The sequence below is a fragment of the Rattus norvegicus genome, chromosome 6 (assembly GCF_021556685.1).
Source record: "Rattus norvegicus strain SHRSP/BbbUtx chromosome 6, alternate assembly SHRSP_T2T, whole genome shotgun sequence".
Taxonomy (NCBI): domain Eukaryota; kingdom Metazoa; phylum Chordata; class Mammalia; order Rodentia; family Muridae; genus Rattus; species Rattus norvegicus.
In genome coordinates this window covers 93,983,276-94,008,340 of record NC_141539.1, presented here as the reverse complement: position 1 = coordinate 94,008,340, position 25,065 = coordinate 93,983,276, and the positions used below count along the sequence as shown (strand labels likewise).

The 25,065-nt window shown below is 43.3% G+C and overlaps 4 protein-coding genes and 1 long non-coding RNA gene across 17 annotated transcripts in view; 3 read left to right on the top strand and 2 right to left on the bottom strand.

The window, feature by feature from the left end:
• Positions 1–3,142, top strand: part of Pole2 (DNA polymerase epsilon 2, accessory subunit) — a 38,090-nt gene extending 34,948 nt beyond the window's left edge. For all 10 annotated transcript variants that reach the window (XM_087552686.1, XM_087552684.1, XM_087552685.1 and 7 more), the window contains 3 exon segments: positions 543–719; positions 1,882–1,949; positions 3,037–3,142. In XM_087552686.1, the coding sequence (XP_087408812.1) occupies positions 543–719; positions 1,882–1,949; positions 3,037–3,055 (264 nt within the window). In that variant the 3' untranslated portion in view covers positions 3,056–3,142.
• Positions 3,143–4,023: 881 nt separating this feature from the next.
• LOC148005282 (uncharacterized) lies at positions 4,024–8,425 on the bottom strand. Its single transcript, XR_015623068.1, has 3 exons — positions 8,328–8,425; positions 7,539–7,688; positions 4,024–4,325 (listed from the first exon to the last, which is right to left on the bottom strand). It is a non-coding gene; the product is annotated as an uncharacterized LOC148005282 (long non-coding RNA).
• Positions 7,554–16,826, top strand: Dnaaf2 (dynein, axonemal, assembly factor 2). 2 transcript variants are annotated; one of them, XM_087553839.1, is made up of 3 exons: positions 7,554–9,452; positions 12,525–12,668; positions 14,479–14,617. In XM_087553839.1, exons 1-3 carry the CDS (start codon positions 7,647–7,649, stop codon positions 14,527–14,529), a joined length of 2,001 nt encoding a protein of 666 aa, XP_087409965.1. In that variant the 5' UTR covers positions 7,554–7,646; the 3' UTR covers positions 14,530–14,617.
• Positions 16,827–19,072: 2,246 nt separating this feature from the next.
• On the bottom strand, positions 19,073–21,562 carry Mgat2 (alpha-1,6-mannosyl-glycoprotein 2-beta-N-acetylglucosaminyltransferase). Its single transcript, NM_053604.2, is given in 1 exon segment — positions 19,073–21,562. A coding segment is annotated over 1 exon segment (1,329 nt). The 5' UTR covers positions 21,121–21,562; the 3' UTR covers positions 19,073–19,791.
• Positions 21,279–23,117, top strand: Rpl36al1 (ribosomal protein L36A like 1). Of its 3 annotated transcripts, none has more exons than XR_015622172.1 (2): positions 21,279–22,022; positions 22,685–23,113. XR_015622172.1 is itself a non-coding variant. In NM_031105.2 (2 exons), exon 2 carries the CDS (start codon positions 22,714–22,716, stop codon positions 23,032–23,034), a length of 321 nt encoding a protein of 106 aa, NP_112367.1. In that variant the 5' UTR covers positions 21,720–21,781; positions 22,685–22,713; the 3' UTR covers positions 23,035–23,117. The 3 variants fall into 3 exon arrangements, 2 of the variants coding, with proteins under 2 accessions (NP_112367.1, XP_087411016.1); NM_031105.2 differs by having other exon boundaries at positions 21,720–21,781; positions 22,685–23,117; XM_087554890.1 differs by having other exon boundaries at positions 21,932–22,022.
• The last annotated feature ends 1,948 nt before the right edge of the window (positions 23,118–25,065 follow it).

The following is a 25,065-nucleotide window of genomic DNA, read 5'->3' as shown; positions in this document are numbered from 1 at the left end:
GGATATGCAGTGTTTATTTTGTAAATTCAAAGTTCCCAAATTTTCAGTTGTCACTGAGATGTTTGAAAGTGAAGTAAATCACTTTTATTCTGTTATGGATCCAGGCTGGCCTGAATCCATAGGCTCAAACACGCTCTTAGCCTCCTCTGTAGCTAGGCAACAGGCATGTACTGTCATGTCCAGCACTATCAAATTGTTATTATTAACTGAAAAAAAATTTTTTGAGACAAGATCTCACACTGTAGCTCAGGCTGTCCTCAGATTGATGGCAGTCAATCTCCTGCCTCAGCCTGTGTGCTCTTCTTTTGGATCTGAATTAGTAGAGTTTGTTATATGCACAGCTGACTCAAAATGACTAAAGGGGAGGGTCAGTGTTACGATAAATGATAATTTCATTCTAAGAGAATGTTTATTGATGGTTGATTCAAGGCTTCCTTGACTTGTAAATATTCTAGGTCTTCATGAAAACCAATAATGTAAAACTACTTGTGTCACTTTCCCTTTACAGATGTACTGTTTTACTTTGTTGTGTTCTGTTGCAGTTCGTAAAGACTGTCTTATCTCAGGGACATCTGGCTCCTCTCCCTCTTTACGTGTCCCCCGTCTACTGGGCATATGACTACACTTTGAGAGTGTACCCAGTGCCCGATCTGCTGGTCATTGCAGACAAGTACGATCCGTTCACCGTGACCAACACCGAGTGCCTCTGCATAAACCCTGTAAGGATGTTGTGGGCGGTCAAGAGGATAAGTTTTCTTTCTTTTCTCTAATTTTAAAAGTTGTCTCCTTTGGGGGCCTGTGTATCAAGTGAGAATCAGTTCTCTCCCTTCCACCATGTGCGTCCCAAAGATGGCTCAGCATTAAGTTCCTTATGGATTAAACCTCTTTGACCCTGTAGCACATTCCCATGACTTCATAGAGATTAAAGTCATTGTTTCAATCAAATGTGTAGTCAGACACTGATACAGTTGGTATACATAGGAGATTTTTAAACTCTCAATATGTCATCATAACGTATTGTAAGTTTTTAAGTAACAAGCACACCAAACTGTAAAACCAAACAAGTATCTTTCCTTTTCAAAGTAGCGAAGCCATGTACTCTGCAGCTCCTCCTTGGGAATTGCTTTCAGGTCCTGTAACAGTTTCTTTAGCCTTGTTGATGATGTTGCTTGTCTTTTGAAAATTGTGACTTGCAGAAACAGCTCAAATGTCCAGAATCCAAGCATGATAAATGATAGTTGTGGTTTACTATTTCATTTTTATCTAGAACCCTGAAATAGTCAAGCTGCTTTAGTCTGGAAATATGACTGAAAAGGAGAGCCTCTGTGATAACCCTAGAGCTTCTTCATCATGAACAGTCGTGTGTAGTTACCGCTCAGTGGCACTGGGGGACAGACTGGGATTCTGCCAGCCCGTTATTCAAGGGAATGGCAGGGAAGACTCCTAAAACAGGAGTCCGCCTTCTATGCATGTTCAGTATTTTACAGTACTACTTGATTCCGCACTGAGAGCCATGCTGAATCATTCCCAGTGACATTTGTTGGCATATGTCAACTTAAAAAATTACTAGATTGTGACATTTTATAGTAACCTTCTCTATAAAGAACACCCTAGTATCTACTCTATTTTACTGCCACATCTTATAAGTTATAACTAAGAAATGTGATTCTGCGTGACTATGGTGACACACACCTTTAATCCCAGCTCTTGGAAGGCAGAGGCCAGCCTGATCTATAGAGCTAGTTCCTGGACAGCCAGGGCCATACAGTCAAATCCTGTCTTGAGAAAAAGAAAGGAAGGAAGGTAGGTAGGTGTGATTCTAGAAATAGGAATTATTCTATACAAGACAATAGTCACTTATGGGTATTTTTGTCTTCAAAGGGCTCCTTTCCAAGAAGTGGATTTGCATTTAAAGTTTTTTACCCTTCCAGTAAGACAGTAGAAGACAGGTAAGCCTGCCCACCAGACACAGCCGCGGTTTTCTCTTGGGTCTGTATTGCTGCCAGTCACATTGATAGGTAGGTTTAGATTTTCCTTGTGTGTCTGATCTTGGTTGCTGTTTATGTTGACAAGGACTTTCTTCAGTGGCTTCTCTGGCTGGCTGTGTAGGTGGCCTTGTTCCCACAGGGATAACACATGAAGATGCTTCCTATTCAAAGCATAGGTAAACGGGCAGCAGAGTAGAGAGAGAAGCTGGATGTCTGTACTGATGGGGTTCAAAGGTCTTAGAACAAAATGATCACCAGGTAAGAGTGGTGCCAGAAGCGGCACCAGAGTCCTGGAGCTGGAGTTACAGGCAGTTGTGTGCTGCCCGATGTGGGTGCTGGGAACTGAACTCTGGTCCTGTGCAAGAACATCAGGGTTTTAAGCCACCTCTCCAGCTCCTAAACTACTTTGTTTCAGAGACAGGGTCTCACTGTGTAGCTGGGATTATAGGCTTGTGCCACTATACCCAGGTTTCGGAGTATGTGTTTTTAAAGCATAACCCCCACCCCACCCTATACTGGGAAATATCAAAAAATGAACACCATCCCACACCACACTGGGCACTGTCAGGCCACTTGGCACCAGCAGGGGGGTCTCATCTAGGCAGACTCTGGCCCAGAGCTCTCAAAACGTCTCCACCCGACCACCCAACTCGCTAAGTTCCCCATCTCATTCTGCTATAGAGTGAACTCAGGCTCTTGAACATACTAGGGAAGAATTTTACCTCTATCCCCAGCTCTTTTATTTCTGAGGGTAGCACAGGCTTGCCTGAACTTGCAGTCTTACCTCAGCCTCTGGAATGGGTCACATCACACTTGGCTTCTGTTTCTTACGCTTGTTTTTTTGAGCATTGGTTTGAAGCAATCTTTCCTTTCTTGATCAGACTTTTGTAAAAAAATCTCTTTAGAACAAGCTGGCCATGAGACACATTTTTAGTGTTTCCTCTTGAATTTTAACACTGTGAATGCATTAACTGACCTCTTTAAACATAACTGCAACTAAGTAGCAAGAAAGGAGCAGTTGCTCACTGCTTTTATTTTTCTATTTCAGCAAACTTCAGGGCTTTTGAGACTTATGAGACTACGTGAATGAACTTTCTTATTTTTATCTTATGTATTTTGTAAATTAAATTGTAATAAACCTATGGTAAACCTTAGAATGTTCTACCCATTGTACTTTATAAAAATTTGGTACTATGTTATACTTCAGCTTTTATAGAGAATTTCTTGGTAGTCTCAAAAATAAGTACACATCTGCACTTGTTTTCTTGTTTCCATGCTAGTTACACTCCAGTGTAAAAAAAAAAATACTAGAAATTTTGTGAATTGTTTTTAATCTAACTTGAGTTATATAACTATATAACCATAGTAATTCTAATAATATATTAACAGGTTTTTTTTATTGTTTAGCCACAAAATTTCTTCTTAAAAAGTTGAGGAAAATCTATCTTTGGAGTATTGGTATATTTACTACATAATTACCCATAATTGCCTTTTGGCAGTGGAAATTTTAAAGATTTATTTATTATATAAATACACTGTATATCTCTTCAAACATGCCAGAAGAGGGCATCAGATCTCATTACAGATATTTATGAGCCACCATGTGGTTGCTGAGATTTGAACTCAGGACCTCTGGAAGAGCAGTCAGTGCTCTTAACCACTGAGCCATCTCTTCAGCCCAGCAGTGGAAATTTTAACTATTCCCAAAGGGTGGGTTGGCCAGTCAGTAGGTCTGTCTATCTGGTTTTTCAAGACAGGTTTCACTGCAGCCCTGGGTATGTATCTGCATTTTCAAGACAGGGTCTCATTATATAGCCCTGGCTGTCCTAGAACTCGATCTGTAGACCAGGCTGGCCTTGAATAGAGATCCACCAACCTTTAACTCTGCCACCAACACCCGGTTATTCCCATAGTTTTTAAACTTACCAAGTGTAAGGCTTTTGCTATTAAGCTTTTGTTATGCTGAGGATTGGCCCCACGACCTCACCCACTGCTAGGCCCAAGCCCCATAGCTTACTTTAAACACGAGTTTCACTTTTCTGTGCCGCTATAACAATACCAAAGACAGGATAATTTATTATGGACAAGAACTTGGGTTTGAGAGTAATAGTAAGAAAGAAGGGCAAAAATAAGGACTCAGGAGTTGGGGATTTAGCTCAGTGGTAGAGCGCTTGCCTAGGAAGCGCAAGGCCCTGGGTTCGGTCCCCAGCTCCAAAAAAAAAGAAAAGAAAAAAAAAATAAGACTCAAAAAGGGGTTGGTGTTTAGCTCCACGGTGGAGGGCTCATCTGACTTGCACAGGACTAGAAGTTCAAACCCAGCAAAATGGCAGACTTGTCCTGAAATTTGAAAATAGAAAGGTGACTTAAACTAGGTAACCAATTCTTGAGGCTGTTGACTGATTCTCTCACATACTTTAAAGAGCTCCCAGGACTCCCCTGCCAGCCTCAGTTACTACAGCAGAGCTGCAGGACTTAAATGAGAGGCTATTTTAAAACATGATCACTACGGGGCATGGGTGGCACGTGCTTTTAATCTCAGCTCTCAAGAGGCAAAGGTGGGTACATCTCTGTTGCTCCGAAGCCAGCTGGACTCCGTATCAAGATTTAGTCAGCTATGGTGAGGTCCTGTCCCACACAAAACTCAAAAACTTCCAAACAAATTCATAGCAAAACCAGACAATACAAATAAGACAAACCTAAAAATGTAAATGTTCTTATAACCTGCAATCTCATCATCAGAAATAACCTTTAGAGGGCTGGAAAGAAGGCTTAGTGCTGGGGGCTGGAGAGATGGCTCAGTGGTTAAGAGCCCAACTGCTCTTCCTGAGGTCCTGAGTTCAAATCCCAGCAACCACATGGTGGCTCACAACCATCTGTAATGAGATCTGATGCCCTCTTCTGATGTGTCTGAAGGCAGCTACAGTGTACTCATACAATCAAATAAAATCTTAAAAAATAAACTTATAAAAGAAAAATAAATTTATAAAAAAAAGTGAGTTCAATTCCCAGCAACCACATGGTGGCTCACAACCATCTGTAATGGGATCTGATGCCCTCTTCTGGTGTGTCTGAAGACAGCTACAGTGCACTTATTTAAAAAGAAAAAAAAGAGTACTTGATTCTCTTCTAGATGATCAGGAGGGGTTCAGTTCCCAGCACCCATGTCAGGGGCCCACAATTTCCTGCTCTAGGGGCTCTGACACCCTCTTCTGGCCTCTGTAGATACCTACATTCATGTACATAGATATATATACACACACACCCATAAATTTAAAAAAAATCTTTATTTTTTTTGGTTTTCAAGACATGATACATACAGGGTACCAGGTAATCCGGTTCCACCTGAGAAAAGCAGAGTTCTGGGTTTCATGAAACTTACGTTCAAGTGATGGAAGGCCCTATGAAACTATACCAAACATACCTTACAGTGACACATTTGACAGGGTCATTTTTGACAGATGCTTGGAGGTAAGAACACGTCAGTGGGTATTTAGATGACATTTAAATTCAAAAGACTGGTGATGGCAGGGTGGGTTAAGAGGACTGAATAGTAGTGATATGAATCAGTTCAGGTTTGAAGATACTAAGGCAAGGGCTAGTTAGAAGTAAGGTGGCTAAGCAGCTGAAGCCCCTGTATGGAGTCTGACAACCTGAGCTGGATCCTCTGCTGGGGATTATACATCACAGAAGGAGAATAGACTTCCTCAAGTTCTCCTGACGTCTACTGGAGTTCACAATAAATGAATGCAGTAGTAGCTATAAAGAGACCAAGACCAGACAGGAAGCAACTTATTACAAAAGCCTTTCGGAGAGCAGCCAGTGCCTGCTCCTATCTGCTGAGTCATCTTTCCAGCCCTACAAAGGATCTTTTCTTTCTTCCTTCTAGTGGTTTAACATTAAGCTACCAGGTTGGCAGGATGGCTCAGTGAATAAAAGTATTTGTTGTGCACAAGCCTCACCACCCAAGTGCCATTCCCGGAACGCACACTGGGAGACACACTCCCAGAAGTTGTCTTCTGACCCACACATGCGTTTGTGGCAAATGCATGCGTGTATAACAATGATAAAATTGCAGAAGTACATTAATTTATCCACATAGGTAGAGGAAGCAGTGAGCATCTGAATCGGACATTTAAGCACCCGATGACATTTAAGAGGGAAGAGGAGACGCACTGGTGACGCCCGTGTACAGGGAAGCTGTGACAGATGAAGGGCAAGGACAGAAAATTACGAGAATTCAGTACTGAAAATGAGAGAGGAAACCAAGGCAAGGAGTCCATTTCCAGCCCTTTCAAGCTCCATTACTCAAATGGAGACATCCGATGGACAGTTGGACGAGTCTAGAGTTTAGAATGTGAAACAGAAGTTGGTTATTTGAGTTTCATTTACTTGTTTTGGTTTTCCAAGGCAGGGTTTCTTTGTGTAGCCTCGATTTTTCTGGAACTTGCTTCCAGGCTGGCCAGGAACTCAGATCCTCCTGCCTGTGCCTCTGAGTGCTGGGTTAACGGTGTGAGTCACTGCTCTGGCCAAGTATATATATTTAATTTGTGAAAGAGATGGCCTGTCGGAGATGAGATGCCATCCAAGTCTTGGGACACTCTACTTAAAATCGAACAGAGGAAGGCCTGCAGCTTGGGGGAGAGAATGCTTGTCTTGTACGTGTCAAGCCCTGGGTTTGGTTCTGTGGACATTCCCTTCCACAAAAAAGGATGAGTTAAGAGAGAAGCCAGGAAAAGCTCTTGTTATTGAAGTAATGCCAGTGTAAACTGCTAAATGCTGCACAGACAAAACCGGTGTGGGACTGACCAGCTATCAGTACATAACCATACTCTGGGATAGCTCAGGGTAGAGCTCATGCCACAGGTGGGACGTCCTGGGTCCCACACCTAGCCCTATAACAAAACAAAGTTTCTATAGTCTGGCGCTAAAACTCCATTATCTAACTACAGTGTCTGCTGCATTAGTTCCTTGTGGAGCACTGTTAGAGACGACAGAATCAATCTAAGGATATGTGGTTTAAAAAAAATAAGTGAAGTTATAATTCTATTCTCAACCCAGGGAAATTGATCAGGACAAAGTCTATAATTTTGCTAAGTGATTTATGAGATCTGACATTTACATTACAAAAAGTGAACACCTTTCCAGTGCTTACTGGGCTCTGGGATCTGCTTGGGGAGTCATTTTTTTGCCCCCAAGGGTTTCTGAGGGACAACTATGAGGTGAAATACCTGAAAATGGAAAGGGCTTAAACATTGGTTCTGCAAAGTGCAAAGAGTCAGATAAAGTTAGGTTTGAGAATTGTAGCCTTGGCTAGAAAACTTCTCACTTGTTTGTGAAATTAAACAGTTAATAAGACACAGCCACAGCGCTGAAAACAATTACCATGACAGACTGCAAAAACAGACTGCAAAACACACGTATCCTGACGCAGTAGTTTAAAGCACGGAACAGGGGAGCCTATTTCTAGCAATTTCCACTAGATCACTGCCCCTCCTCCTGGGTGTTACCATGGCAACAAAGCACGCGCTGCCCTGATAATTCAGCCGTTACCTTTCTGAGCTGGTCAGTTCCTCATGAACCTGACTCTGAAGCGCATCCTAGACACTCGGTTCACGTTGATTCTTCACTGGGTCTGGGTGAGGGGCCGCGTGGGTCACCATGGCCAAGACGGCAGCCTCTTCAGCGCTGGAAGACTTGGATCTGAGCGGAGAGGAGGTGCAACGGCTTACCTCCGCTTTTCAGGACCCAGAGTTCCGCCGAATGTTCTCCGACTACGCCGCGGAGATCACGGACCCTGAGAACCGGAGGCGCTACGAGGAGGAGATCACAGCACTGGAGAGGGAGCGTGGGGTGGAGGTGCGGTTCGTGCACCCTGAGCCGGGCCACGTGCTGCGTACCAGCTTAGACGGGGAGCATCGCTGCTTCGTCAACGTGTGCAGCAACTCACTGGTAGGCGCGCCCAGCAGCCGGCCAGGCCCCGGGCGTGGCGGCACGGCGGCCGGCAGCCACTGGTCCCTGCCCTATAGCCTGGCCCCGGGCCGCCAGTATGCGGGCCGCAACGGTAATCGCTACACCGTCTACGACGTGGTCTTCCACCCGGAAGCGCTTGCGCTGGCCAGGAGCCACGAGCGCTTCCGCGAAATGCTGGACGCCACGGCCCTGGAGGCGGTGGAGCAGCAGTTCGGCGTCAGGCTGGACCGCAGGAACGCCAAGACCCTGAAGATCAAGTACAAGGGGACGCCGGAGGCCGCAGTGCTCCGCACGCCCCTTCCCGAGGGCGTCCGGGCTCAGCCCGAGGGGGAGCTGCCAGGGCTTCTCCCGTACCCACCATACCCGTACCATTACCCCGCGGCTGCGGAGAGCACCGCCCGCTCGCCCGCGTCCCCGGCTCCCAAGGCTGTGCAGCGCCCGGAGCCCACCGAACCGCGCTGCTCCGTGGTGCAGCGCCACCACGTGGACCTCCAGGATTACCGTTGCTCGCGCGACGCGGCCCCAAGCACCGTGCCGCACGAGCTGGTGGTCACCATCGAGCTGCCGCTGCTGCGCTCGGCCGAGCGGGCGGAGCTGGAGGTGAAGGGGAAGCTGCTGTGCCTAGATTCCAGAAACCCCGACTACCGACTGCGGCTCTCGCTGCCGTACCCGGTGGACGACGGCCGCGGCAGGGCACAGTACAATAAGGCGCGGCGGCAGCTGGTAGTCACGCTGCCGGTGGCGCTGGCGGTCGCGCGCCAGGACTTCTCGACGACACCGGAAGGGCCTACGGCCGAGACCGGAACTGACAACATAGCCTGCACTTCCGCGGGCGATCTTGCCGGGGCTCGGGAAGAGTCTGCAGATAGTTCTGGAGCTGACCACGGGAGAAAGAGCTGTGTGGTAGCCCCAGATGCCGGGACTGCAAAAGCTGAAGGGGAGCTCGTTCCCGAGCCGGAGCAGGACTTCGGAGGGGACTCAGTGACACCACTAGGCCCCGGGGAAGGGACAACTCCTGAGAACCGAAGCCTCCCTTATTCTGCTTTCCAGAGCGGCGACGCTGAATCCCTTGCGGAAAGATCGGGAGTGTACGGAGACCTCAGTGTCCAGACTAGTGAGGAACAGGAGGGGACCTGCCACGACACCTCGGGCTCAGACATGGGTGGCCCGGGAACGGAGAGCATCAAACCCTTGTGCCCTCCTTTACAGTGTAATCAGGATGAAGACTCCTTGACTTTGCTCATCCAAGTGCCTGGGATTCAGCCGCAAAGTCTTCACGGGGATCTGAGTCCCTTCAGTTACGAACTGTGCTTCTCCACACAAGACTCAGGTTACTCCTTCACTTTGCAGTTTGCTCCGGAAAATAAGTTGAGTACCAAAGAACCTGAGATTAGCATTTCTTTAAACAATGCTGTCATAGTACTGGCAAAATCTCCAGAGAGCCACGGACTTTGGCGAGAGTGGTATTGGGGCTTGAACAAGGATTCTTTGGAGGTAACCGTTCTCACTATTTGAAATACTCTTATCTTACTATAAACATTTTTGTTACATGGACATAAATATTTTCTATTCGTTCATATAATAGTGCAGGTTAAGCTCATTCGCAAAGCGAAGATTGCACATGTTCTAAAGATGCACTTCAAGTCTTCAGGGTTGTTTTGGGGTCCACCGACTGACTAGAGAAAACTGGATTTTAGTGACTCCTAGACTTCTGGAAACTTATGCAAGAAAATTGAGGGTTCTATCTCTTTTGAGAAAAAGGTTATATCGTTAGTCGTTCTCAAAAGGACTTGTGGTAAAAATTCCCTCCAAAGTGCTCCTATTTTAACTTGGGAAGTCACTTGCTTCCAAGCTTAGAATTTGTGCAAGTAATGATAGATTTCTTCCAGAGAGGAAGTAATTTACGTTCTATGCTGGGGTTGGAGATTGAGCTCAGTGGTAGAGCACCCTTGCTCTAGGCCTTAGTGTCCTTTCCTACATCCCATTTGGCCATTTGAGGCTACTTAACTCAATGAGGGCTTAAATTCAGTAAGGTCGCCCTCTGGTGGGTGCTGTAATTTACAAAGAAAGTTTCCCTCCGTTTGCTTTTAGTTGTCCTTGCCCCTAGTGTTTGACCCAAGGAGCAACTAAATCAGAAACACTTCTGGGCAAACAAACTGACTGGCGAAATGTAGGAGGTTTAGGATATATACGTTTAGTTTTAGGATAAATCTGTTTTGGTTCAGGAGCCTGAGGAAGAAGGATTAGGAGTTCGAGGCCAGTCTGTGTTTTGTAGTGAGACACGGTTCTAAAGAAAATAAAAAGAAAATTGGGAGTAGTGAGACATGTATAATCATTTTATTACTATTAGTGTTTTTATCATAGAGAGACTTGTGGCTTTCAAGGCCAGAATTGTCACTTTACACATAAAAAGTACAAAAATACATATTTACACCCTAAATAGTAACTAGGGGACTTCATAAGAGTTTTAGGGCTAGTGAATTCAGCCACTTTTATAATATCAGTCATTAGGATAAATATGAATTTTCAGTAGTTTAATGGTACCATTGCCATACAAATATTCCCATGGATTGGCTGAAAATCAAAATATTTGGCGTATCTTTTTTCAGAGTGAGGCAAAGGTAATAAGTGAATGGATGAATTAATGAATATAAGACTATGAATCTTGGGGTTGGGGATTTAGCTCAGTGGTAGAGCGCTTGCCTAGCAAATGCAAGGCCCTGGGTTTGATCCCCAGCTCTGGGGAAAAAAAAAAAAAGACTATGAATCTTCAAATGTTAGCAAGGCAAACTGCTCTAAATATAAAATTCTTCCAATTCATTAGTTCACTTGCAAATTCAAATATTGTTCAATCTAATTGAACATAACTTGAAACTTATCTCTGATTTTTGTCCCCTTCTTTGGACAACTTAATAATCTTTTCTTTGTAATTACAATATTTACTTAAATAAAAGCATAGAAGATAATCTTATTTGGGGTAACACTGAACCAATCTTATAAATTAAATAATTTTAAATGTGGTTAAATGGCTAATTCTCACCTGACATGAATAGGAACAAATTATATGGTATTTGGATTTGGGTGATAGTGATGTTTAAATTCTCTATTAATAGTTGAAAAATCTTTTGTCTTAAAAACTACTTAGTATAAGTAACTATATACACATAAAATATTTCACTCTATACTATACAACTATATACAGTAAAATATTCCAATTCTTAAAATTAAAACATGGTGACTTCTTTGAAAAGTCCATACTCCTATTTCAAGTGTGTCTCTCCTGAGTGCCTCTCTTTCGCTCTCCTCTTTTCCTGAGACAGTGTCTCTCTGTAGCCTTGGGTGCCCTGTCACTCTCTTTGAAGACTACACTAACCTTGTCTTTTGCCTCCTGAGCACCGTGAGTAAAGATGTGAGTTGCTATGCCCAGCTCTGGGCACCTTACTTTTCCATTATCCTTGTTCTTAAAGTCAGTATTAAAATATTTTTGTTAAACCCCGACATTGCTTCAAAAATTAAAAATATGGAGAGATGGTTCAGTGGTTAAGAGCACCGACTGCTTTCCCAGAGGTCCTGAGTTTAAATCCCAGCAACCACAGATGGCTCACAACCATCTGCAATGGAATCCAATGCCCTCTTCTGGTGTGTCTGAAGACAGCTGTACTCACATACATAAAATAAATAATTCTTAAAAAAAAAAAAAGAAAACAAAAGAAAAATAATTAGAATGTACTTTTTTAAAATACTGTGATCGGCTCTTACATGGCTAAGAACTTTCATTTATTGTTGATTTCATTTTGTTAATGACACAGAATCTGAGGTGGCCTGAGCTAGCCTATGTAACTGAAAGTGACCTTGAACTTACAATCTTCCTGCCTCTACTTCCCAAGGGCTGGAAAATAGATGTTTGTGCCACAGTTTACAGTCAAGAATTTAACAGGTATATTTGAACAGGTCTAGTTCTATTTCTTAGCTGGTTCATTAGGAATTAATAGGAGACTGAACTATAATGCCTAGGTTTCCTTTGTAGCCTTTGCTGTGAATATTCCTAAGACATTAAGAGGCACCAGCACTTAGGAGATGGAGACAGAAGGATTACCTGCAGGTACACAGAGGCTTCCCTGGGCTACCTCAGACACTATATATCTGGAAAAAAGAAAAATGCTATTTGTAAGTCATCCTGGTAGGAAAGCACATTTCTACTTTAGTAAACTTAGGGAAACCATCACAACTTCATTTTCTTTTCTCTGTCTCTTTAGGTAGATCTCACAAATACATGTTTTTCATATTCTAGGCAATACTAGATGTCTTTTCAGGACAGCACTTAGTGCTGGTGAGATAAGCATTTAACTTTTTTTTTTTTTGGTTCTTTTTTTCGGAGCTGGGGACCGAACCCAGGGCCTTGCGCTTCCTAGGTAAGCGCTCTACCACTGAGCTAAATCCCCAGCCCCGAGATAAGCATTTAAAAAGCTGTAACAATGAACGTGTAATAAACTTTTGAGTTGCTTTTAGTATGACTGTTAAGTGTGACCTGTATGATAGAGTATTTTTTTTCTCCTTTTACTTTAGGAAAGATTGTTTATTGATGAAGAAAATGTTAATGAGTTTCTTGAAGAGGTCGTTCGCTCCCCACTGAAGCCAGCGAGGTCTCTGTCCCCTCCACTGATTGAGGTTCTTCAGGTCACTGAGGAGCAGATTCAGATCCATGCGAAGGTAAGACTTTAGTGGGCATTCAAAAATAGTGACTGATGGCAAGATTACGTCACGAGACTATTGGCCAGATGACTGTAGTTCAATTCTTGACATCGGAATTGGAAATAACTTGTATATAATGGCTGGGCAGAGTGGCGGCAAGACTTTTTGCGTGTCTACTGTGTGATAAAAATCTTCATTTTCATGGTACAAATCAATTTCTTGTGAGTAAACACTAAGGGGATTAGAAAGTCAGACGAGGGGCTAGGGAGATGGCTCAGTGGTTAGAGCACCGACTGCTCTTCCAGAGGTCCTGAGTTCAAATCCCAGCAACCACATGGTGGCTCACAACCATCTGTAATGGGATCTGATGCCCTCTTCTGGTGTGTCTGCAGACAGCTACAGTACTCACATACATAACAAATAAATCTTAAAAAAAAAAAAAAAAGAAAGTCAGACGAATTTAAAATTTACTAAACAGCAGTTGAAGGTGAACCTTGGAATCAGAATTTTATACCTAGACAAACTTAGCAGTTTGTCTTGTGGTTTGAAACCCAGAATCTTATATTCTGCATAACATTTATAAAAGTACCACAGCAAAAACATTTGAAGGCTCACACAACTCAAAAAGATATTCATCATGGCCTCACTGCTTAAAATATACCAACAGGCAATTTAGTTAGCTAACTCAAGAAAAATATTTATATGGGAGCAACTTCTGCCTATGCACCGTGTCACACATGTGGGCACACAAACAGTGAAGAAACATGAGCGTTTGCTGCATGTATGTCTGTGTACCACACTTGTGCCTAGCGCCCATGGATGCTAGAAGAGAGCATCGGATCCCTTGGAAGTGCAATTACACAGCTGTAAACACCATGTGCGTTGGGAATTGAACCCATGTCATGGAAGAGTAGCTATTGAGCCTCTTTTCTATCCCCTAAATAAAAGATTTTTTTTTTTTTTTTTGGTTCTTTTTTTCGGAGCTGGGGACCGAACCCAGGGCCTTGCGCTTCCTAGGCAAGCGCTCTACCACTGAGCTAAATCCCCAGCAAATAAAAGATTTTTTAAATCTGATTTTTAGAAGGATAGATGTTTTTAATCCAGATATGCATATATATTTAGAAAGTTTGCAGAGATAAGTCTCGGCTTTCCAATCAGGAATGACATCATAGAATTTACTCATTGTCTTTTAGCTGAACCTTGTTTGGTTATGCTTATGGCCTTCAACACTGGACAAAAACCACCTAGGAACTAGTATTCCTGACTGAAAAAGAAAAGTTGAGAAATTCAGTAATGCCCTTGTAGTAATTAAAGGTGTTTGTAGGCACTCCTTAAAAGCTTAGTCTTGGGGGTTGGGGATTTAGCTCAGTGGTAGGCCCTGGGTTCGGTCCCCAGTTCCGAAAAAAAGAAAAGAAAAAAAAAAAAAAAAGGAGATGAGATAATTGGAAGGAATTTTCTTTTTTAAAAGTTTTAATCAGGCTTGGTGGTGCAGGCCTTTAATCCTAGAAATCAGGAGGCAGAGGCCTGATCTACACAGGGAGTTCCAAGACAGCCAGGGATGTGTAGAGAAACCTTGTCTCAAGAAAAGAAAGAAAAAAACAAGAAAGAAGGAAATGTGCATGTAAAGATTTTTAGTTTATGTGTATATGAGTGATTTGTCAGCATGTATATAGCAAGTGTGCTGGGGGTGGGGGAGGGCTGCCATATGGATGCTGAGAACTGAACCTGGACTTCCCAGCAGGTGTTCTTAGCTGAACCTTTTCCCCAGTCCTAACTGAAAGAATTTAATCACAAAATCAAAGCCACCAACCATTTTGCTTAATTTCAGGCAGATCTCAAGTTCCAAGCCAGACCCTATCTAAAATGTCTTAAGGGCTGAAGAGATGGCTCAGCACTGACTGCTCTTCTGGAAGTCATCCTAAGTTCAATTCCTAGCAACCCTGTAACCATCTATGCTGAGATCTGGTGCCCTCTTCTGGCCTGCAGGCACACATACAAGCAGAATGCTGTAAACATAATAAATAAATCTTTAAAAAAAATTTTTAAAGAAAAATTGAAGCTAGTTTGAGGTTGAGATGGCTCAGTAGGTACAGGTGCTTGCTGAAACCATGTGAAGGCCTCCAGAAAACACACACACTCACACACACACTCACACACACACTCACACACACACACACACACTCACTCACACACTCACACTCACTCACATACACACTCACACTCACTCACACACACACTCACATACACACCCACACACACTCACACACATACACACACTCACACACTCACTCACAGACACACTCACTCACACACACACTCACTCACATACACATACACACACTCACTCACATACACACTCACACTCACACACACTCACATACACACTCACACACACACTCACATACACACACTCACATACACTCACACTCACACACACTCACATACACACCCACACACACTCACTCACACACACTCACATACACACCCACACACACTCACTCACATACACACACATACACACACACTCACACACATTCACTCACAGACACACTCACACACACACACTCACATACACATACACATACACTCACTCACATACACACTCACACACACACTCACACACACATACACTCACTCACACACTCACTCACACACACACACACACACACACACACACACACACACACACTCTAAAGGCACTCACTGCCAAGCTTGAGTTTGATCCTTCTGACCTCTTTGGGCTTTATCATGCATGAACACACATACATACATAAAAGCTGTGATTCAATTTCTGTTGCTTCAAATAATTACTAATTTGCTATTTCTCTTGATACAGTTGCAAGAATGTAGCGATCCTGATGGACTTCAAGGAAAGGAAAAAGGAGTCAAAGAAGAATGTCCTCTAAGTGAAAAAGAAAACACTGAACATTCTACCACCTCTACAGCTGACTCGAATTCATCTGTAGCGGTTGAAGGACTAAAAATAAACACTTGTGGAGCTGTGGGCCTCCAACAGGGCTGTCCTGATGTTCCTCATGTGCTGTCTGGAAAACGTCTGCAATCAGAGGCAAAAATGGATCCTGAGTTTATAAGAGAAAGTAGTACTGCCTACTCAGCTGAGGAGAAGGAAAATATAAAAGAGCCAGTAATAACTAAGGAGAAAAAAATAGGTGGAGATCACCTATCTTCATTACCGAACAAAACTGCAGTTCAAAACACACATGACTTTGACACTATAAAAGAAACCAATATGCAGGATGGTAGTGTGCAGATTATTAAAGACCACACAACTCATTGTGCATTCGATTTTCAGAATTCTTTGCTATATGATTTGGACTAATGTATATAATTTTGAAATTTAAATGTAAAAATGTAAAAAAAAACTGGGACCTAAAATAGCCTCTTTGTGTTTTTAACTATAAATTGATGTATAAACAAACATTTACAGTTGATTCTGTCCGGTGAGAAAGCTAGCAGACTACAGCAGATACCTGTAATCCCAGTGCCTAGCACTGGATACCTGATGGTCAGGTGAGGTCAGGCTCAGCTACATAATGAATTAGGGGCCAGCCTAGGCTATATGACACCATGTCTTTTTAAAAACAAAAAACCCCCTGGAGATAATTTTCTTGAACAGTTTCCTTAATAAGAGAAAATCTTTGTGATTTTTCTAATAGAAATATTTTTCTCAAAGTTTTTTTTTTTTTTTAAACATTTGGAGTCAACAGACAATGTGTCTCTGGGATTAAACCCAGGTCATCCGCCTTGGTGGGAAGGGTCTTTGCCCACTGAGCCATCTCTCCGGCCCCTTAGTTTGTGAGATATAAGTTGGTTCTATATTCCCTATGTAGCCTGGCCTACCCTCAAAGTTTTCCTGCCTCAGTTTCTGAGTGCTGAGACTATGGCATGCAAGAGCATGCTGGACTTTAAAGATGCTTAGTTGTTGGCTCAGCGGTTAAGAGCACTGACTGCTCTTCCAGAGGTCCTGAGTTCAATTCCCAGCAACCACATGGTGGCTCACAACCATCTGTAATGAGATCTGATGCCCTCTTCTGGTGTGTCTGAAGACAGCGACAGTGTATTCATATACATAAAATCTTTAAAAGATAATTAGTTGTACTACAAGTATATACTGGGTTTGTGGTCAATTTTTATATTAAAGTTTCAAGATAAAAATTCAGAGTTAACGTTTCTTACCTAAATTTTCAAGAGTGCAATTAACTGGAATATGATGCAGGAATATAATGCTAAAATTTGTTCATATCGTATGTTCCAACGTATATTTATGTTAGAAATAGATTTTTAAGAAGGGAAAGAACTCTACTAACAGATAATGATCTAAACCAGTAGAAATGAAAGCTATTTTGTATTTTTTGAATTTGTCACATATACAATGTAAGATAATTTGGGGTGCAATTGGACAGCTCTGAAGATAAAGGTACCTGCTGGCAAACCTGACAACCTGAGTTCAATCCCTGGTACTTGCATAATGGAAGGAGAGAATCTACTTCTGCAAGTTTCTTCTGACACATCTACTGTGACACACAAACTTGTGCACACACACAACACAAAGATAAAAATAGTTAAAAATGTATCTTCAAGTTGGGTATGGTAGTGCATACCTTTAATCCCACCTGCTGTGGCAAGTGGGTCTGTAAGTTCAAGGCCAGATCTACATAGCTTCAGGACAGCTAAGGCTACAAAGAGAACCTGTCTAAAAAACTGATCGTCCTTTTAGGGGCTGGAGTCAGTGGCTGAGCAGTTTAGAGCCCTTGCTCTTGTAGAAGACCCAGATTTTATCCCTTCCACATTATATATAGCTCATAACCATCCTAATTCGAGGTTCACAGGATTTGATGCCGTCTTCTAGCCTATGTAGGCACCAGGTGCACATGTGGTGAACATATATAAATGCAGGCAAAACATCAATACACAAAGATAAATTTAAATTTTTTAAGATAACTCAAAACCAACTCTTAAGTTCTTGGAAGTTAAAGTACTAAAAACATTTGGTTTTAAAGAATATGTTTAAAATTTTTGAAAAGGCTGGAGAGCTGGCTCAGTGGTTAATGCTAGCTGCTCTTTGAGAGGATCCTAGCAGCTCACAACTATGTTAACTTCAGTTCCACAGGATCCAATGCCCTCCTCTGACTTCCACCAGGTGGCACGAAGATACATATGCAGACAGAATACCCACACATAAAAAAAATAAATTTAACTCAAAACAGGAATTAAAGTCTGGCCATTTGTTCTGACAGAAGAAAATGTCTTTTATATCAAAATCAACTATTTTAAAAATCAATTTATAACTCCTAAAATGAGGTAAAGAGATCCTAACAGTTTTGTGTTGTATTTTAGAACAGCATGAAAAAGACGTAAAAGAGAAAGTCTCTGGGTTCATCACTAGTCCCAAGAACATGAGCTGATCTAGTTCTGTTTCAGACAAGGCTACTAATTACAACTAGCCTTTGAACGCTCCTGGAAAACACTTTCTTTGTCCTTTGAACTGGTGGTATCAGGTTAAGATACTATACTGGGGTGTAAACCTGGAGAATGGATTTACATCTTTCCTCATACAACACTGGGCATTATACACTTGGGAGTATAGCTTGGGGTATAGCCCTTGTATTGCATGCAAGAGGCTCTAATCCCAGTTGAAGGCAGAGGTGGGAGGGTTATAAACACAAGGCCAGCCAGAGCTACGCACCAAACCAATCTTTAAATAAGCAGAAAGAATAAGATAGCTCAGAGGGGAAAGGCATCTGCCATCAAAGTGCCTGGGGTTCTGTCTCTGAGAGTCACAGGGTAGAGAGCCAACATCCTCTGACCTTCAGCATGCACCACCAACACACGTGCACACCCACACGTGTGCACACAGCATACAAATGTGGTAAGACATCTCAAAAGCCAAAAACCAGACAACTTTTGTTTTCACCTTGAGAAAGCACACACATTTCCAATATGAGACGATGAAAACAGTAATTCTTGAGATGTTGGTTCAAATGACCAACAGTCATCTTTACACACAAATGAGCTCTCTATAACTTTTATGTAATTATATCATGGAAAAGTAATATAAAACATGGAGTAAGCCTAAAGAATGCTTCTTACTCCTTGGAGTTGGCACCGGTCCTGCTGTACGATGGCAGAACTGGACTTTGTATCATTTCTGGCCTTCAGAAACAGTTTAGGCCGTACTTCCCTTATGCAGCAGCTTTCCTCATGGTTCACTATCTGTGCCTGACTAATTTGAAAGCCAAACAATTTCTTCCTAAGAGAATGCACTGTCATGAACAAGCTTCATTTTAAAATCATACAATGTAGAGCTAGAAAATATTAAGATGTAATGCTCATTCTCAAAACTTCTAGAATGCCTTTATTGATACAAATAGAACATTCTGAAGCAAAATGATCATGGAACCTTTTATGCAAAAATGAGTATTTTATTTTGGCAGCACTAAAAAGAAAAAAGTCAAAACCACTGTATTTCTACATTGAGGTGAAAACATTGTTTAAACTTTCTTATTAATCAAATACATTCCAAAAGAATCATGTAATATGAAGGTTGAAAGCACAGGCAAATCTTAACACAATAGCACAGGGATCAGTAATACTGAAAATGACTCTTCCAACAGGGTGCTTAACAAACTTAATTTCTGAGTTATTAAACCAGTCAAACAATTCCTAATCACTGTGTCAATAGTGAAACTGGGTCTGTCCCAGCAATACTCTAATGATTTATTGTAATACTTTTTATACTGTTGACAGTTTTAAATAAATCTTGCTGTACTTAAAATAACTTTTGAAAGTGGAAAAGTATACAAAGTTTTAGATAAAAAGATTAACAGATGTGATTTAAATCAAATTTCCCCATTTCTTTTTACCAATAATCTAATCATTACTTTTAAGCAGATACAGACTGAATTTTAAAACCCAAGTCTCAAAATGAAAATTTCAGTTTGAAATTTTAATCAGTCATAACTGAAAAGGATTACTATGTATTTGGACACCTTTTACAAGAAGTTTATGTATTAAAGCAGAAACCAGTTCCTATATCGTTTATTCAATTGTATATCCCATTGAGACAAATATAAAAAATAGAAGACTGTCACTGTTGCTTTTGCAATTGTGAATTTTTTTCTCACTGCAGTCTTCTATAACTTTTACAGAGTTCATGGTCCCTAATATCTCCCCACCCTCCATTTTTCCTAGGTGGGGAAATGGCTGCCATAGGAAACTTCTCACCGATAACTAGAGTTTCTGGAAACAGGTACTGTTTATTATTATTTAATAATGACTCAATTTGGGCACTCTGGGTGGATGGCCTACATGTTTTCTTGTGATGCATACCACAGTCTCCAGCATGAAAAATCCTAGGAGCTTGAGGAACTAAGACTTTCCAGACTTTAGGAAGACAAGCTAGAGTCAAATATTGAAGAGTCCAGTCCCAGTTATAATCATCGTAAGTACAGAAAGTGTCCGTGCACTCGATAAGCTTCTGATATGCATCTCGGGTCAAGGCTAGCCCCATATTGTGCTCTGTCGATTTCCAAGTTTTCACATCTACTTTGTCAGCAATACCATAGAAACTCCGAATGGTGGTGTAGGTCCCTAGAGAGAGGACGTCACACCCAGGACACTCCTGCTGCTTCAATTTCCACATCTTTTTGAAGACATGGTAAAAGTCTGGGGCTAAGTAGTGGTCCTCTTCCAGGAAAAGTATAAGGCCAGTGTAATCTTGAAGAACTTTGACTCTTTCCCATACAAAATGCAGCTTCCACCACCAGTGATGTTTGGTTTGCGAGAATTTGGCCTCTCTGTAATGGCCGAAGGAGTCTGGGTATTCGGCATTGATGCACCCCAACTTGAGAGCTGCATTCTTCTTCAGGTCTCTGGGGCAATCTCTGGGATCACTACCCGGAAACTCACTCGGGTACAGCTGAATGCTGAACGGAAAGAACACTTGCAGAACCGGACAGAAGTCCACACTAGAGATCAGACTGTTGATCTCTGCCGACCAGAAGTCATGGCTAAAGATGACTAGGACTTCGCGAATACCCTGGGCTTTTCGAAGCGAGTCTATCAGCAGCCTGAGGTATTCCGGCCTGTTATGCACTTGGACCACCAGCACCAGCTCCCCCGGACTCCAGGTGCCGTCTTTATCGACATTCCTCAGCATCTGATCAAAGTTCAACTGGTACACTAGGGACCGGTACCGCAGCGTTAGGTTGTCCACCTCCGGCCGCGGGACCGCGGGAACCAGAGGAGCGGCCGAGTCGTTAGAAACCCTGCGGATGCCTACGGACGCGGCGAAATGGCCCGCACCCCGTAGGGGCTCCGAGTCCAGCAGCGGCGGGGCAAGGGCGTCGTTCTTCCTTTGTCGCCCATTGCTACTCCAGAGGACGAAGCCGCAGGCGGCCACCACGAGCGTCAGGATTAGCACCTTCCGTTTGTAGATGCGGAACCTCATGGTCTCCAGGGCCGGGAGCGCGGGCGCGGAAAGGAGCTGGCGGCCTCTGCACGGAAGGGGCGGGCGGGCGGCGCCGTCGCCTTGGCCTGTAGCCCTAGGAACTGGCCCCCGGGGCGGCCCTCGCTAACTCATCCCCGGCCCCGGCGTCCTGGGGCCCGAAGGCTTTCAACTGCCTCGCGCCGCCCGAGCTCCGCACATCCTCTGGCAGTTGCAGCTCAAGCAGCCGCCCCGCCGCTATGAGCCGCGGCTTAGTGTCGCCTCGGTCCTCTCCATTCAGCACCCGGGGTCCCGGAAGAAGCCCAGCCACGGCCGCCACACCGTGGTTTCTTTACCTGCGCTGCCCGTGGCCCTGCGTCCTCTGCGCGCTCATCCTTGGTCGCACGGCGGAACGCCGACACCGAACGCCGCAGCCTCGCCCCGCTCCGGCAGCGACCGTTCTGACAAGCCGCGACTGGCCTGCTAGCGCCCCGGCCCTCCGGCCCACACCCTCCGCCCCGCCCCGCCGGCCACTGGTTGGCGCTTCCCAGAAGCCTCCGGAGGAGGCTGCTGCTTATTGGCTCGCAGTCCCGTCGCTCAGGTTCAGTTCCGACTTCCGCTCCATCCGTCCCTTTCCTGTTCGGCGCGTGCGGTTGAGGCGGGGATCGCTGCTGCCGGTCTCTCGGTAAGTCTGGAGTTGAGCAGTAGCCGGTTCCTTGGGGACTGCGGTTGCCTGGAGGCCGGAGCCGACCGAGCTCCTCGAGGCGTGGGAAAGGGGCAGGTGCTGCCTGCCGTGGCCTGAGGTCAGCCCGCGGCCCCCTCAGAAGAGACGCTCCAGCATGGCGGCTACTGGGCCGGGAGGCGCGCTGGGTGCTAACGACACGTCAGCCTTCGGACCGGCTGGCGGGTGACGGTGCTTTAGAGAGGTAAAGCCAAAACAAACTGACGTGGCTCGGGGGAAGGAACGAAGTCGGTTGTTGCAGAAACTACTGTATTTCGTTGTACGCCAATCAAAGCTAGAAAATGGAGAGAACTGGTGTGGGGTAGTCCGGAAAAAGTTCATCTCTACCCGGACGCCACTACATTGTCCTTTCAGAGAGCTATAATAAATTGAATTCTGTTTTGAGAACTGTATTGGCTACCCCAACTGTCTTGCTATTTTTTTCTTTTGGATGCGGGTTTTTTTTTTTTCTTTTATATGATGCTCAGGCTGACCTTGAACTAGCTACTCTCTGCCTCAGCCTCCCAGGACATACTCTATCAGGTCTGATTATGTCTCGTTCTATTTCAAAAAGAAAAAGAAAAAAAGCTCCGGATTTTCTCTAGGCTTGAAGTGGTGAGGATTGAATCCCCATGTTTAAGCACACTAGGCAAGTGCTCAACCACTCAGCTGCTTGTCCTGTCCTGTCCTGCCTCTAAGGCACTCAAATAGTTGTACACGTGCCTGGCCTTTTATTCATGTGAAAAATGAGTAATTAGTGAGTTTACACATTTTTGATCATTACTGTTTTTTTTAATATATTCCTACAAGTTATATCTGTTTAAAACTTGCATTTCAAGATCCATAATTCCTAAAACTTTATTACAGTTTTCATCGCAGACACTTCTGCTGCAAAGATGGTCAACGTACCTAAAACCCGAAGGACTTTCTGTAAGAAATGTGGCAAGCACCAGCCTCACAAAGTGACCCAGTATAAGAAGGGCAAGGATTCCCTGTATGCCCAAGGAAAGCGGCGCTACGACCGGAAGCAGAGTGGCTATGGCGGGCAAACAAAGCCAATTTTTCGAAAGAAGGCCAAAACCACAAAGAAGATTGTGCTCAGGCTTGAGTGTGTTGAGCCCAACTGCAGATCTAAGAGGATGCTGGCCATTAAGAGATGCAAGCATTTTGAACTGGGAGGCGACAAGAAGAGAAAGGGTCAAGTGATCCAGTTCTAAAACTTGTGTTTTCTTAGAGGAAAATACTGAAGCAGTAGAAAAATGACCTGCTAGAGAATAAAAGTTATTGTTACTGGTACTAAGCCTTATGTTTTGATTTTAAGTAGAATTGCATTACTTAGGGGGTTTTGTTTTCAGACATACTTTGAGTCAGGGTCTGCCTCTGCCTCCTAAGTATTAGGATTACAGAATTGTACCGTGTCCTATTTCTATGATGCTCAGTTTGAACCCAGAGCTTCCTGCATGCTAGGCTAGGTGTATACTAAGTGCCCTACAAGAAGTTACAGAGATAACCAATAGCTACAGAATAATGGGCACAAAACATGTTGTGGTTATGTAATTCATTTCCCAGATCTGGTGTCATTCCACTCAGAATGGCTTATAGACTAACATTTAACTGGTCATATCTTCCATTAGGTATTCAGATTTGCTATTTAATTGTTCATATTTTCCATTATTTTAGATTTGTTGATGTTGGTTAACTTACCATGGACAGTGATATATGTGTTGGGTAACTCATTAAAAAAAAATCCATTAAAAAGGGGGAGGGTAAAATTTGAATTCAACCAAAGAATTACTCCTTGGATGGTGGAGGTAAATAATACAATTAGGACTGGAGAGATGGCTTAGTAGCCCTAGCTGCTTTTTTTTTTTTTTTAATCTTATGTGTGTTGATTCTTTGCCTAGGAGTAGATATATGTGAGGTTATCAGGTCCCCTAGAACTGGAGTGAGAGACAGCTATGAGCTGCCATGTGGGTGCTGGGAGTTGAACCTTGGTCCTCTGGAAGAATAGCCAGTGCTCCTTACGGATAAAAGCCATCTCTTCAGCCCATGGCTGTTCTTTTTGTAAAACATCCCCAGCATCTACATGGCTCACAACTGTAACTATAGTTGTAGGGGATCCAGCACCCTCTGCTGACACCAGGCATGCATATGGAGCACAGACATCTAGAAAAGATACTCATTTGAATAACTTCTGGCTCAGTGTTTTATCTGAAACCAACTCTTATGTAGAAAGTTAAAGATAATGAGGAAAGCAAGCTTTTTCATTGGTGGGTGTGGGGGTGCCAGGAATTAAACCTAAGGACTTGTATATACTAGGCAAGTCTACTACAGACCTATACCATCATTACCTAATTAAGAAATAAAATTTTTGGGAGACAGGGTGTCTAGCTTTGACTGTCTTGGAAGTATGTAGACTAGGCTGGCATTAAGTTCAGAGATCCACCACCCTCTGCCAACTTTAAGGTTTGCCACTATAACCGTTTGAATAAAGTTCTAAAAAAGTGTTCTATGCTGCTGGGCATAACTTTAAGCCTTTAATCCCAGCACTTGGGAGACAGGCAGGAGTTCAAGGCCAGCCTAGTCTACAAAGTTCTAAGAGTGCTAATATACAGGGAAACTATGTTTCGAAAAACTAGGGAGAAAAAAAAAATTTAGTAAAATGAACTATAGGTGAAATCTAGAGGGTCTCCTTTCTAAGCCAAACAGCAGCACATTAACACCAGGGAGGGCCGTCTCCAGTAGCCTCCATTCCTCCAAACCAATTAGCTCTGGCAGACCTGGAACTCATTATGTAAACCAGGCTAGCCTCCAACTCTGCTGGTCTCTGCCTCCCAAGTGCTAGAATTAAATGTGTATCATCACACCATGACTTTATGATTTGGGGGACAGAATATTTAGTGATAAATACTCCTCCCTGCTAGATCCTCAAGTAACACAATCAGTAAAAATGTTTCCACTTTCTCCTCAAAGGTGGAAAAGAAAAAAAAAATCACATGTAAAGGACATTCTGAAATTTATAAAAGCTAACCTGCTTCAGTATTTGGTGAGTATATGGAATGTCTGAAAAACATTCTGAAACTATACTCTGAGAAACATACTATTCTGAATCTGTAGTTATGCACAAGGATTGTGCATCCCTAATTTGGGAGAAGTGTTGATTTTTTAAATTTTACTTTGAGAGGATTTCTCTGTACGGCCTTGGATCTCAGGCTAGCCTCAAATTTATAGATCTGCCTACCTCTACC